Source organism: Thermobia domestica, chromosome 8 (assembly GCF_964235325.1).
Source record: "Thermobia domestica chromosome 8, izTheDome1.hap1.1, whole genome shotgun sequence".
Lineage (NCBI taxonomy): Eukaryota > Metazoa > Arthropoda > Insecta > Zygentoma > Lepismatidae > Thermobia > Thermobia domestica.
The window spans coordinates 108536950-108549479 of NC_137461.1; the positions used below are offsets into that span (position 1 = coordinate 108536950).

Sequence of the window (12530 nt, forward strand, 5' to 3'; positions counted from 1 at the left end):
GGCATGTTTGTGGACAATGTCTATCGACAATGAAATTTAGGAAACTACAAGCTCTAGAAACGTGCCGTTTTCGCTGATTGATTTCAAATTTGCCAGTTCTCATTTAAATGTTAAAAAAAAACCGTGACATTATTTTTCTGTTCGATATTTTATGGGTTGCTTTGATCCCATAAGCTTAACGTTGTAGCTGAGGCATTGTTAATCTTGATATCAGTATCTTAGGAAATTAGTATAAGAGCTACATATAGCGGGTTGGCGGACATTGCAAGCACTTTTCTTTAATCTGAATGGCAAATCCTATTGAATGCTGGTCACATTAAAGGCCTGTAGAGCTGCAATGAGATGTACTTGCATACAGATTTATAAGAGGAAAAATTTGACATTATATATAACTTCTCTTAGTTTGCCACAAACTCACCTCAAATCTATAATAAAATTCATGCTCAGAATTATACGTTGTGGTAGACAGCGCAAGTTCAGCTATTAGATAATTATATCGTTATCGTAGGGTAAGGACACTCCCAGCGCCGTAACTTATTTTTTTTCTGGGGGGCAAGCATTGATACGCGTATTTGGGCCCCCTAGAAAAAAAATGATTTTTCTAATTGTTGTGTCCCTCTTTTCATCTTTCTCTTACTCTTTATGGACCTCCCGGAGCCTGTGGCCCCCTGCATGGTAAAGTCTGCAGGGTCGTTAGTTACGCCCCAGAGCCCATTCCATATACGATAAATTAATTAAGGGGACAATATTGACAAATCTCAAAGCCGTAACAATAAAGATTATTTCTAGGACCCCTAATAGATTTTCTTTTCTTTTTTTTTTTTTTTACCGAAATGGGCCCACGACTCATTTTTGTTCTATCCACCTTTTGTGTGTTGTTTTGTTTATGTAATGTAGTGAACCTGTTTGATGCTTCATTTATAATTTCATGTTCGTATCGTGTGTGGAGTAAGAAAATTTTCTCTTAAAATGGGCCCCCTCGAATTGTAGGGAGCTTCCCTGGGAGGCAGTTGCCCCCTGCCCCCACAAGTTACGGCCCTGGACACTCCTCTTGATAGCGTTATAATGAATGACTTGATAAGGAATGTTTTATCATCAGTATCACTTTATTTTTTTGAGCTGTATTTGATAGTGACGAATTAAACATCTTTTAGTTTCATAAAAATTCATCTACGTCGGTTTTCTTCAAAATTACGAATGAAGGATTGCTTGCACGTATGTTCAACTTGTTCAGCTTCATGAGTTCTTTCAATTGATACGTCTCTTTCCTGGATATTTATTTTTCATTTTATGCTAATACTATCACTTCAAATGTACAAAATGGGTTGTTTTCATTTCTTAAATAGAAGACAAAACTTCAAAAACGATCTTTTTCTTCATATTATCATGGTTATTTTTAACATGGGCATTTTCAAGTGTCTCATATTAATCTTCAAAAACCAAAATGCTTAATGTAACTGAATCTAATGTATCGACCGTCGCGAGGTTAATTCCGAGCTTTTGGTTGTCAATCACCTGAAGAAACTATAAACAGAGTATTAGTACTAAAAACAAGAACTTTAGGAATGATAAAAAGAAAACATCAAAAGATTGCGATACTGGTCAATATTTTTTTTTTTTACGGAATAAGCACATCATACTGAGTTAAGTGATAGTTCTAATTTGGCTACAATATATGTAGTTCTCCATATATGAGGCCTACTTGAAAATGTTTGATTGAATGAAATATATTGCATTTTCTGGATCAGAGGCCACAAAATTTTTGAACTGCCTCTAAATCGAGTTTTCGTATTTTTTTTTAATGGAATAAACACATCATACTGAAGTAAGTGATAGTTCAGGTTTGGTTACACTATATGTAGTTCTCGATATATAAGGCGTAAAAGAAAATTTTTGATTGAATGAAATAAATATATTGGATTTTTTAGATCAGGGCCACAAAATTTTTGAACGGCCCCTAAATCGAGTTTTCATATTTTTTTAAATATAGAATAAACACATCATACTGAGTTAAGTGATAGTTTTGGTTTGGCTACATTATATGTAGTTCTCCATATATGGGGCATACAAGACAATATTTGATTCAATGAAATAGTTGAATTTTTTTGGTCAGGAGCCACCAAAATTTTGAACTGCCCCAAAATCGAGTTTTCGTATTTTTTACGGATTAAATACATCATACTGAGTTAAGTGATAGTTCTGGTTTGGCTACACTGTATGTAGTTCTCGAGATGTAAGACATCCAATTTTTTTTGGCTGAAATATATTGGATCTTTTGATCCAACAATGGAACTATATAGTAATGTTATATAAAATATGTTGCTATGCTATTCATTGTTCTATCAAAGAAATTACAAGCTTACAATTTAACAGCAAGAAAAATGGGTTAATTAACTCCAAAATAAAACAGTGTCAGTATAAATCCTGTATACCTTTCTTTGTTAAAGTGAATCTTACAAGAAGTCATGCAAATACGATTTAAAATCTGTTCATGTACAGATAGTGAGAAGTAATAATGAAAACATTTTCAATTCTCTTGGTGATCTTACTAGCCAGTTTTCTTCTTCAGGTTGTTTCTGGTGACCAAGCTGTTGTAGTAATTGAAACAGGGCTGTCTTATGTGGAACAGCTGAAAGAGTTTTGTAAATCCCTTGTACCTTCTCCAGAGCAACAACAGAAGGCTGCAGCGTGGTTTAAAAACACGTGGCAAGATGTCACTGAAAAGGTTTCTAAACTATTGGCTTATTCTAAGGATATATTGCCCAATTTTAACTAAAGGTTAACTGTTTTAGCTCTGCAAAGCTACGAAATTTTGGTTTGTTTTGTAGGAAGTTCTTAAGTGACTTTGATGCTTTTGTTTAAGCTGGTGATTAAAGTGAGAAGCTACTGCCTCATCCTATTTTAGCACAGAAATAAGACCAACATGCATATTTTATGAAGGAAAAGGTATTTTGAATAATCTACCTACATCAATTAAAATTGAACAAAATTGTCTTGGTTTGAAGCTTTAAGTATGAATTAACTACAACTTTTCCGGGCCGTAAAAAGATATATTGACAGTAGTATTATTTGATAGCAGTTTGAAATGGGTTCTTAGGAAGAAGCTTTTCCAGTTGTATCTTATTTTTTGAATCGTGAAATAAGCAGGAAAGTAAATGAAATACAGAAAATTTTGTTATACACTATGCTGTGTATTATTGTGTCTTCACAAATAAGATTATCATTTGAGGTGAAACGCTGTGGCATCTCAAATACTTTTCACGATTATTGTAGATCTGGATGTGAGGATTACAATAGGTACATGATATTTTGTGATCCGACTTTCGGAACTTCAGATAATAGCAATTCTCTTCCGCGTTCACTTTAGAAGCTTTGTATCACCAAAAACGTTTTTATAATTGCCATAAATCTCGATGAGAGGAACACGATGATAAAAAAATGCAATCCTACTTCTAAATAATCGCAGATCTTTCACTTTCACTTGAGAAACTTTATAACATTAAAAATAATTTCACTGTGCGGACTAAGTTTTGGCATACCAGTCGAAGTGATTGCTCGATCTGATTTTGTTGAAAAATTACCTAGGTATAATTATTTCACTAATTTCCTTTTATTGTTCTTCAAAAGATTTGCACTGGGTAACATGACAATATTTGACGGAAAGTAGATCTAGTTCAAGGGGGCCAGTATAAGTAACTCTTAAAAAATTACAGTTCTTTCTCGATTTGAGTATAAATATAGCGTCCAGGCATATGCAATAAAACCAGTACAAGAAAACACAAACAAACCTGTGCTACATGACCACTAAAATTAATGAATGCTATCTGAGTCAGAATGGGGCTAATCTGGTGGGCCGGCAGTAGTGCGGGGATGCTATCGAAAGCAGCAAACATGCAGAGAAGGTGGGTATACTCGTAAGTGAGGATAGTGAAACACGTTGGTTTTCGCAGTGATACAAATTTTCATAGAATTTGTAAAGGTCTCAGACTAGTTTCGCTACACATCTAAACAAAATATAGCTTCTCAATGAGAGAAACACAATGAGAAATACAAAGGAAAAAAAAAATCATCCGACCATTTACGGAATTTGAGATACTTGCAATTTTTGAGTGATTTCACTTCTACTTCCACATGAGAAAAATTGTGGCATCCAAAATGTTTTTCATAGCTATTATAGATATCGATGAAAGAAATACAATCGATTTAAAAATTTTCGATCCTCTTTTCGGACCTTGAACTAATCACAATTTACGGTGATTTCACTGACACTTGAGAAGCTTTTATGTGAAGTTTCGAAAGTTGGATCGCAAAAATTTTTGTATCATTGTGTTGCTCTCATTGAAATCTAATTGAATGAAAAACATTCGTGATGCCTCAACGCTTCACCCCGACCTATTGTCCGGCTCTGACAGATAATGATAAAGTAGAATTTTTGTCCTTCAAATTCTGTATTAAGGAGGAGGTTGCCTTTCAACAGGTCTTTTGTATCGATTTATATGTATCTGTGTATGTTTGTGTGAAAATTCATTTACATCAAAATATTTTTGTTTAATTTTATTTCAACTGGTATTTTTTTTTTAAGAAAAATAATTTTCATTATATGAATCTGTGTTAATACAATTGTAACTATGTTCATTAATTCAGGAACAAAACACATCGAAAAGTCCCGCATATCCTTCTCTGTTAATGTGAATCTTAAAAGTAGTCATGCAAATACAATGTAAAGTCCATTTACGTATAGATAATGAGCAGTAATAATGGAAACAACATTTTCGATTCTCCTGATGATTTTACTAACCAGTTTTCTTCTTCAGGTTGTTTCTAGTGAACAAGCAGTTGTAATAATTGAAACAGGACTTTCTTACGTGGAACAGCTGAGAGAGTTTTGTAAATCCCTTGTACCTTCTCCAGAGCAACTACAGATGGCTGCAGAGTGGATTAAAAATACGTGGCATTATGTTTCTGAAAAGGTTTCTAAACTATTGGCTTATTCTAAGGATATATTGCCCCATTTTAACTAAAGGTTAACTGTTTTAGTTGCTGCCACTCTACAAAGTTGATTATGAAATTTTGGTTTGGTTTGAAGGAAATTTTTAAGTGCTTTTTGATGGTATTGTTTAAGCTAGTGATTTAAATGAGAAGCTACTGATTCATCCTATTTTAGCACAAATGAAGATCAACATGCACATTCTATGAAAGAAGAAAGAAGTTTTGAATAATCTACCAAAACCAATTAAAATTACAACAAAATTGTCTTGGTTTGGAGCTTTAAATATGAATCAACTATAACTTTTCTGGGCCGTGGAAACATATATTTCCAGTAGTATTATTTGATGGAAGTTTGAAATGGGTTCTTGGGAGGAAGCTCTCCCAGTTATATATCTTATTTTTGAATAGTGAAATAATCAGGAAAGTGAACAAAATACAGAAACTTTTATGCACTATGATGTGTGTCATTTTGTTGTCGCAAATAAGATTATCAGTTGGAATGAAGCGTTTAGCATCACAAATACTTTTTACGATTATTATAGATATCGATGAGGGGAACACAATAGGTACAAGATATTTTGTAATCCGACGTTGGGAACTTCAGATAATCGTAATTCTCTTCCACGTTCACTTTAAAAGCTTTGTAGCACCAAAAACGTTTTTATAATTGCCATAAATCTCGATGAGAGGAATACGATGATACAAAAAAATGCAATGAGAGAAACACAATGACAAGAAATTCCGACCGTTTTACAGAATTTGAGAAACTTGCAATTTTTGAGTGATTTCACTTCTACTTTCATTTGAGAAGCATTGTGGCATCCAAAATGTTTTTCAAAACTATCATAGATATCGATGAAGAAATAATCGCTTTAAAAAAATTGGATCCGATTTTCGAACTTGAACAAATCACAGTTTTACGGTGGTTTCAGTGATACTTTAGAAGCTATTATCTGAAGTTCCAAAAGTAGGATCACAAAAAAAAGTACCATTGTGTTCCTCTCATTGAAATCTGTAATAGTTGTAGAAAACATTTGTGGTACCTCAACGCTTCACCCCAACCTATTGTTCAGCTCTGACAGATGGTGATAAAGTAGAATTTTTGTCCTTCAAACTCTGAATTAAGGAGGAGGTTGCTGGTAATTACTTTTATCAGCTCTTTTATATCAATTTCTATGTATCTGTGTGTGTTTGTGTGAAAATCCATTTGCATCAAAATGTTTTTGCTTATTTTTATTTCAACTGGTATATTTTTCTTAAAAAAGTAATTTTGATTGTGTGAATCTGCCAACCACACAAATGATGTTTCGAATTGGCAATGCTGATATGCAGCTTTCATAATTTGTTTGCACTATTTTCTATCAAATGTAATATGTAAATATATTCCATATAGCCTAGGGAAGGCACAAGCTTAGTCAATCTTATTTCTCCAGTTACAAGTCAGGTTGCTCCGAGCCTTTTTGTTTGGGTCATCCTATTATTTAGATAATAGTATGGCAAAAGGCTATATGTGCGGGACACCGTATCTCTATAATTTTCCAATACACCTGACAATAATTAGTTAGGTTTCTACCTCAGCGAGTGACTATCGCACTTCACATCTCTCCAGAACTATGGTAGTTCATGGCTAAATGAGCTTTCTCTTTATTTCACATCAGCATTGCAATCTTCTGTCTCAAGATAAAAATTTTATTGCCAAGTAGGCTCGACATTTGCAACTTGGGAAGCTGTTCCTTCCCTATTTAAATGCACATTCATTATGATTAAATGCAGTTATTTATTTCTAGTCTAGTTCCTGACTACTATTTCTATCAAATTGCCTCGTCTGGTGTGTATGAAGCAAATCAGAAACTAAACTAAACTAAAAATAAAATAAAATCACAATCGACAGAAAACTCAAATGCTCGAAGTCTGCATTGTACGACTTCTAACATATCTTTCTGTTTCTTCCCTTTAAACCAGTGCTTTTCGTTCTGATACTCTACATGTAGGGTCTATAAACTGAAAATTGTATTAAATTTGAAGTACGTTTAGCAATTGTACAATAAAATGACGAACATTTCCTTATGTTAAATATTAACTATAAGAGTGGAAGATTACTTATATGAATTTCAGTAATTAAAAGCAAAAAGTTAGGTTTTAATAATGGTGCATGATGGCCTAAATTCAATTTCTAACCAAGTAATATCGATATTCAATTTCACGAAATTTTCAAATGTTGTACTCTATTTTATAATTGATGAAATATACATAGATATACAGTCAAATGGTTGATTTACGGTGCCTGATGGACTACTTGATGTTAGACTCAAAATCGAAATGTAATTATGTAACTATTTGAACCAAGCCGCTATTCTGGCCACACATTACACAGTCATTTTTTTAAAAATAATTTACTTATGCTAACTTTGGGAGTTAAAAGAGGAAGCTGAAGATCGAGAAACGCGAAAGAAACATTTCTAGGCCCAAGTCTTAAAAAGATAACTCATTAGTCCCGGGACCTGCCAAAAGGCAAAATACTTAATCATAATAATGTTAATGGAATTTTATGCGCCTTTGGCGTGAGAGACCCGGGTTCGATTCCCGACAGGAGCTCATGTGCTACGGATTCCACGTTAATCAGTAGGTCCATGTCTCATATAGTTTCGCTGCTGAAAGGGACGTTATACTCAAAATCAACTCAACTCATATTCATTCATCTATCAAATCTCTGAAACACTAAAACTCTTCATGCTATAATGCATTAGAAGGTTTTAATATGTTTAAAGAATAAGTTCGTGACTTATAATTGTGTCTAATACTTGCAGCGTAATTGACATTTGATTCGGGAAAATTTATTTAGTCTTCTAATACTTTATTTACTGTCCTAAAGGAACTTCAGTACAACGATATATTAAATAACAAAGCACTGTGCTGTTTTTATTGAGATGAGTGTTAACGATGCTTTAATCATTCAACTGGATTAACATTTGTGTTGATTTTGTCTCTTCGATTGTCCATCTATCTATGATATGATAACTCTCAAAAGACGTATCTGATTTTACTGAAACTTGGAATATGCAATGCACTCCTTTAATTTGCAGAAATAGCTTATTATTTGGGATTTCAATCCATCGAGTTCAAGAGATAAAAGCTTCTCATGTTGCACGTTAGAAGCATATTCATACAATAACCCAACGAGTAAATTATTCGATTTTGATGAGCAGGGACGTACGCAGATAATGGGTCTTCGGGGTCCGGACTTCCCTCCAAAATTTCGACTTCCGTGATCATGAGAACCGTTTCTATGTAATATACCCTTCTTGGCAATTTCGAAAGGTATAAGGCCATAACGATAATGATGTTATCAATGATCAGAGGCGCAATATCATAATGATGTAATATTATCAATCTGTACTTGTCTTATGAATATGATCAGAGGCGCAATAAGTGAGCAGAAATATATATTGAAAAAGAAAAAGTTTTTGTTGATTAGGTTGTCATGGATATAGATAGTTGGTTGTTATGAAGATATAGTTGAGGTCACTAAGAAGGATATTTGACATGTATTTGTGATGTAATGGTTTCGAGCAGTCATCTTTTGGGAAAATAAAAGAAGTGTTAAGATCTTCCACACAGCAAAAATGGTAAAACTTATTATTATTTAATAATAATATAGAAATATAGATATATAAAAATATTCTCGTTACAAGGCAACATCGTAGAACATATTGACGGATGAGTTTTGCAAGCGGGAAGATTGTCGTTTGGCGTTATTTGAGTGGTTTTTTTGTGTTTCTGGGGAAAGAAACCGATCCTTTGAAATTCTGAAACTGTAAGGAAAATTAACAAAATATACCTGTATACCAGCTTGCTATTTAGGCCTAAAACTCTTGTACTGAAAAAAGAAAACAGAGATATTTCATGTATTAACTTTTGGTGTAATATCAAGCTGGGTTGCAATGACCCTGGGAACATTTCGTTAGAGTTAAACTTGCGTCGGTATGTTGCGGAAAGGGATTTTATCTTCCTGAAACACGGAATTCCTAATATTTCTGACATATTACCTGAGAGGACTGATGTCTGGTTCATGCCTCTTCCTTCTCCAGCATTGATGCATTGGTATAAGTTCGTTATTATTAAAAGAAAACTTCTATTATTGTGGAAAAGGGGTCAGTCAGAGTATTGTCGCTGCAATATGGATGTCTTTCGTAGTATAAGGAGTTTTCGTGCACATATTGCTGAACAAGGATTGAAATAATTTTTTCTCCATTGGAATATTGTCGGTGCCCAAAAGGAAAAAAAGAAAAATCTATACTTAAGACGTCTACACCTGATTCACGTAACTCTATACACTTTTAAATATTAAATTATACATGAATAGTAATCTAATAGATGGCAGGGAGTGTCTTTCGTACTACTACTACTACTACTACTACTACTACTACTACTATTACTACTACTAATACTATTATTAATATTAATAATCACCGATTTTATTCTGGAATGGTCTTTTAGGTTTAATGTCTCACGAATATGCTTTGAGCAAAGAGAAACAGTGATGATTAGATGGTGATTATGATAGAAAAAAGAAAGTGTGAGGAAACGAGATAATCTTGAAAACCAACTCATATGATGTTTCTCCACCAGAGTTAGTTAAATCATGACAATACTAGTGGTGCTGTCGTGCACTGTTCTGGCTAGCGATCCTTCAACTTCCCCTTCACTGATTTTAACCCCAAACAACAGGATTTGCAGGGCACTCAGTGTACCGTATAACAATCAGAATGTTAATAACATTTTTCTGAAACATATTAAATGTAAAATCGAGGAGAATTTATTTTTGTTGTACTTAATTCCTCAGTTCTGTGGACTCTTCGTCTTGTGTTCATAATAGTTTTAGTTCTCTGTGCCTCGCGTTGATGTTTCGTTTTTCAGTTCAGCATATTATCTTGACATGTCTATTAGAAAAATGTATATTATACAGGGTTTGTTTGGAAAGTAATGAAGCTGGGTCGATGAAAAACAATTTATTGATCCGATTGATTCAACTTGTTAAAAATTCTTCCAAGAACTTTCCTTGGCTACCAACACACCGCTGCCAGAGCGATTTCCACTCACCGTACGTCCCCTGGAAGTCAGCTTTCGACAATCTCCTCAGAACATCCATCATTTCTGCTTTGATGGCCAAAGTATCGTCAAAACGGCAACCTTTCAAGCTTCTTTTGAACTTGGGGAATGGAGAAAAATTTACTAGGCTCATGTCAAACTGTACGATGGCTGTGGTGTCGTGGCAACGTTGATTCTTGTCAGTAATGACATCACAACGAACGCAGTTGTCACTCGGCGCGTAATCGTGGAGCTTCCAGCATTTCGCAATTTCCGGTCGGATCTGATTGACTCTATCTCGTAGTCATTTGAAGCACCGTCGGCAATTAAGTAGTAAGCCACATTGAAAGTCTTGCCTTGAGGTAGAATTTTTTTGTGACCACCCCTTTCTTGTAAAAGAAGATAATGAGCATTGTCTTGATCCAGGATTTGGACATCTTTGCCTTTTTGGGGCGCGGGGATTTCTTGGTGTACCACTCTGAACTTTGGTGCTTACTTTCAAGGTTGTATAGGAACAAGGTTGTACCTATGTTTCGTCGTCTAAAAAGTCCGATTATGTTATCCAGTTATTCGCTCTCCACTTGCTCCAACATTTGACGGGAAATTTCAAGTCCTTGGAACTTTTGTTCGTTATTCAGCACTTTAGGCATCAACTTCGCACATTTTTTGTGTATGTTTAAATTTTCACTAACGATTTCGTGCACTACTGTTTTGGGTAGATACAGTTCTTCGACTATTATTCTCACATTGAAACGACCGTCTTGGTCCAAGAATTCTTTCACTTTGACGAAATTTTCGTCCACACGACTTGTCGAAGGGCATCCAGAGCGTTCGTCGTCCTCCATGTTTTCTCGTCTGTTCTTGAAATATCCATGCTAACAGAAAACGCAAGCTTTTGACAGGGTTTGGTCATGATACACCTCTTTAATCATGGTGAACGTTTATGAAATGGTTATTCCAAACTTGGAGCAAAATTTAATGCGTATCGTTACTCAAGTGAAAGGTGCATTTTGAGCTTCACAAAATCTCGACGTCATTTTAAAACACAGTTCGCATGATAAGCGGCCCTTACTTTACCAGAGCTCGGAAGACTGATCCGGGTAGCTTTGGCTAGCTAAGACTCATCACCACCAATCCTACTCGTGGCTGAAGCGCTGTAAACAACTGGAGCGCCATTCGGTGGTCACTCTCGTTATTTTTCGGACAAACCGTGTATTATAAAACGTGTACGGTTAGTAAATTTCAGGAAAATGACCCGACTTCACGCTCTGAAAATAAGGTAGCCTTACCTTAACAATTTTAAACCTATTTTTTTTAAAAGGAACATGCATTAATTCTTTTATGGTTCACATGTATATACTAGATGTCTGAATTTTTAAACTATATTCAGGACTTACTTTATAGAAGCAATTTCTTACGTTGTCATAAACAAGACATTTATTGATATTTTATCGTTAGTATCCCATTATTATATAAGTTCGCTAAAATTTTTACCGTACTTTGCAGACTAATTTTCACGAAAATGTATTGGATTTACGGTAAATTGCATATATATATATATATATATATATATATATATATATATATATATATATATATATATATATATATATATATATATATATATATATATATTCTCAAAACACCATATATAATATTTCCCAAAAGCTTACAATTCCCTGCAAGCCATCTTCATATTTGAAGACCCCGAGACTAGCGAAAAAATATATTGGTCTCCAGCCCCGTAGCCACGGAAGCAAGCTCCCCATATGTTTTCAGCATCTTTATTTTATGTTACCCTTTTGTTAATGACTCAGAAATATCACAAAGCAGGTCTTCTTAAAATCCTGAGCCTCTATCCTCTGTGCCTGGCTACGAATCTGCAGGTCTCCGTGAAGGAGAAAGGGTCATGAGTTCAATCCTCTGTGAGCATATATGAAACATTAAATACAATAATTTTTGTTTTGTTAAGTTCATGTCCCATATGGTGACGCAGTTTTTAACAACTTACATACGAACTAACTAACAAAAACAACAACAATAACACACACGCACACTCCCACGCACCATTCCTGCTTTGATGTTAGGCATAATTCCGACAGTTGTCTGGTGTGAATGAGGAAAATCGGAAAATCTCAAGCAGGTTGGCTGGCATCGAAAGGCTTTAACACCTTTCCGATCAAGTATCCTCACCAGGAATCGAACCCAGGACTGCTCGCACCACAGCCACATTAGTGATTACCCTACGCGGGACATTGAACTAATTAATTTCTTGAACAAACAACAGATACTATGCCATGAACAACACAGGTTTTGTAACTGGGAAAAACACAACTACAGCAACATATACGCTTATCAAAAACATACTAAAAGGGCTAAATGATAAAATACTAAGTTTAGGCATCTTCTAGGATTTAAGCAAAGCTTTCGATCTCGTAAACCACAAAATATTC

The 12530-nt window shown here is 34.6% G+C and overlaps 2 protein-coding genes across 3 annotated transcripts in view; one reads left to right on the forward strand and one right to left on the reverse strand.

Annotated features, from left to right (window-relative positions):
• Nucleotides 1-12530, reverse strand: part of LOC145693139 (uncharacterized) — an 896225-nt gene that overhangs the window by 86187 nt on the left and 797508 nt on the right. The window lies entirely within an intron of this gene.
• Nucleotides 2330-5444, forward strand: LOC145691801 (uncharacterized). Of its 2 annotated transcripts, none has more exons than XR_014132552.1 (2): nt 2330-2946; nt 4815-5444. XR_014132552.1 is itself a non-coding variant. In XM_081767113.1 (2 exons), the coding sequence occupies exons 1-2, from the start codon at nt 2516-2518 to the stop codon at nt 5019-5021; spliced, it is 417 nt and encodes a 138-aa protein (XP_081623239.1). In that variant the 5' UTR covers nt 2330-2515; the 3' UTR covers nt 5022-5444. The 2 variants fall into 2 exon arrangements, 1 of the variants encoding a protein (XP_081623239.1); XM_081767113.1 differs by having other exon boundaries at nt 2330-2725.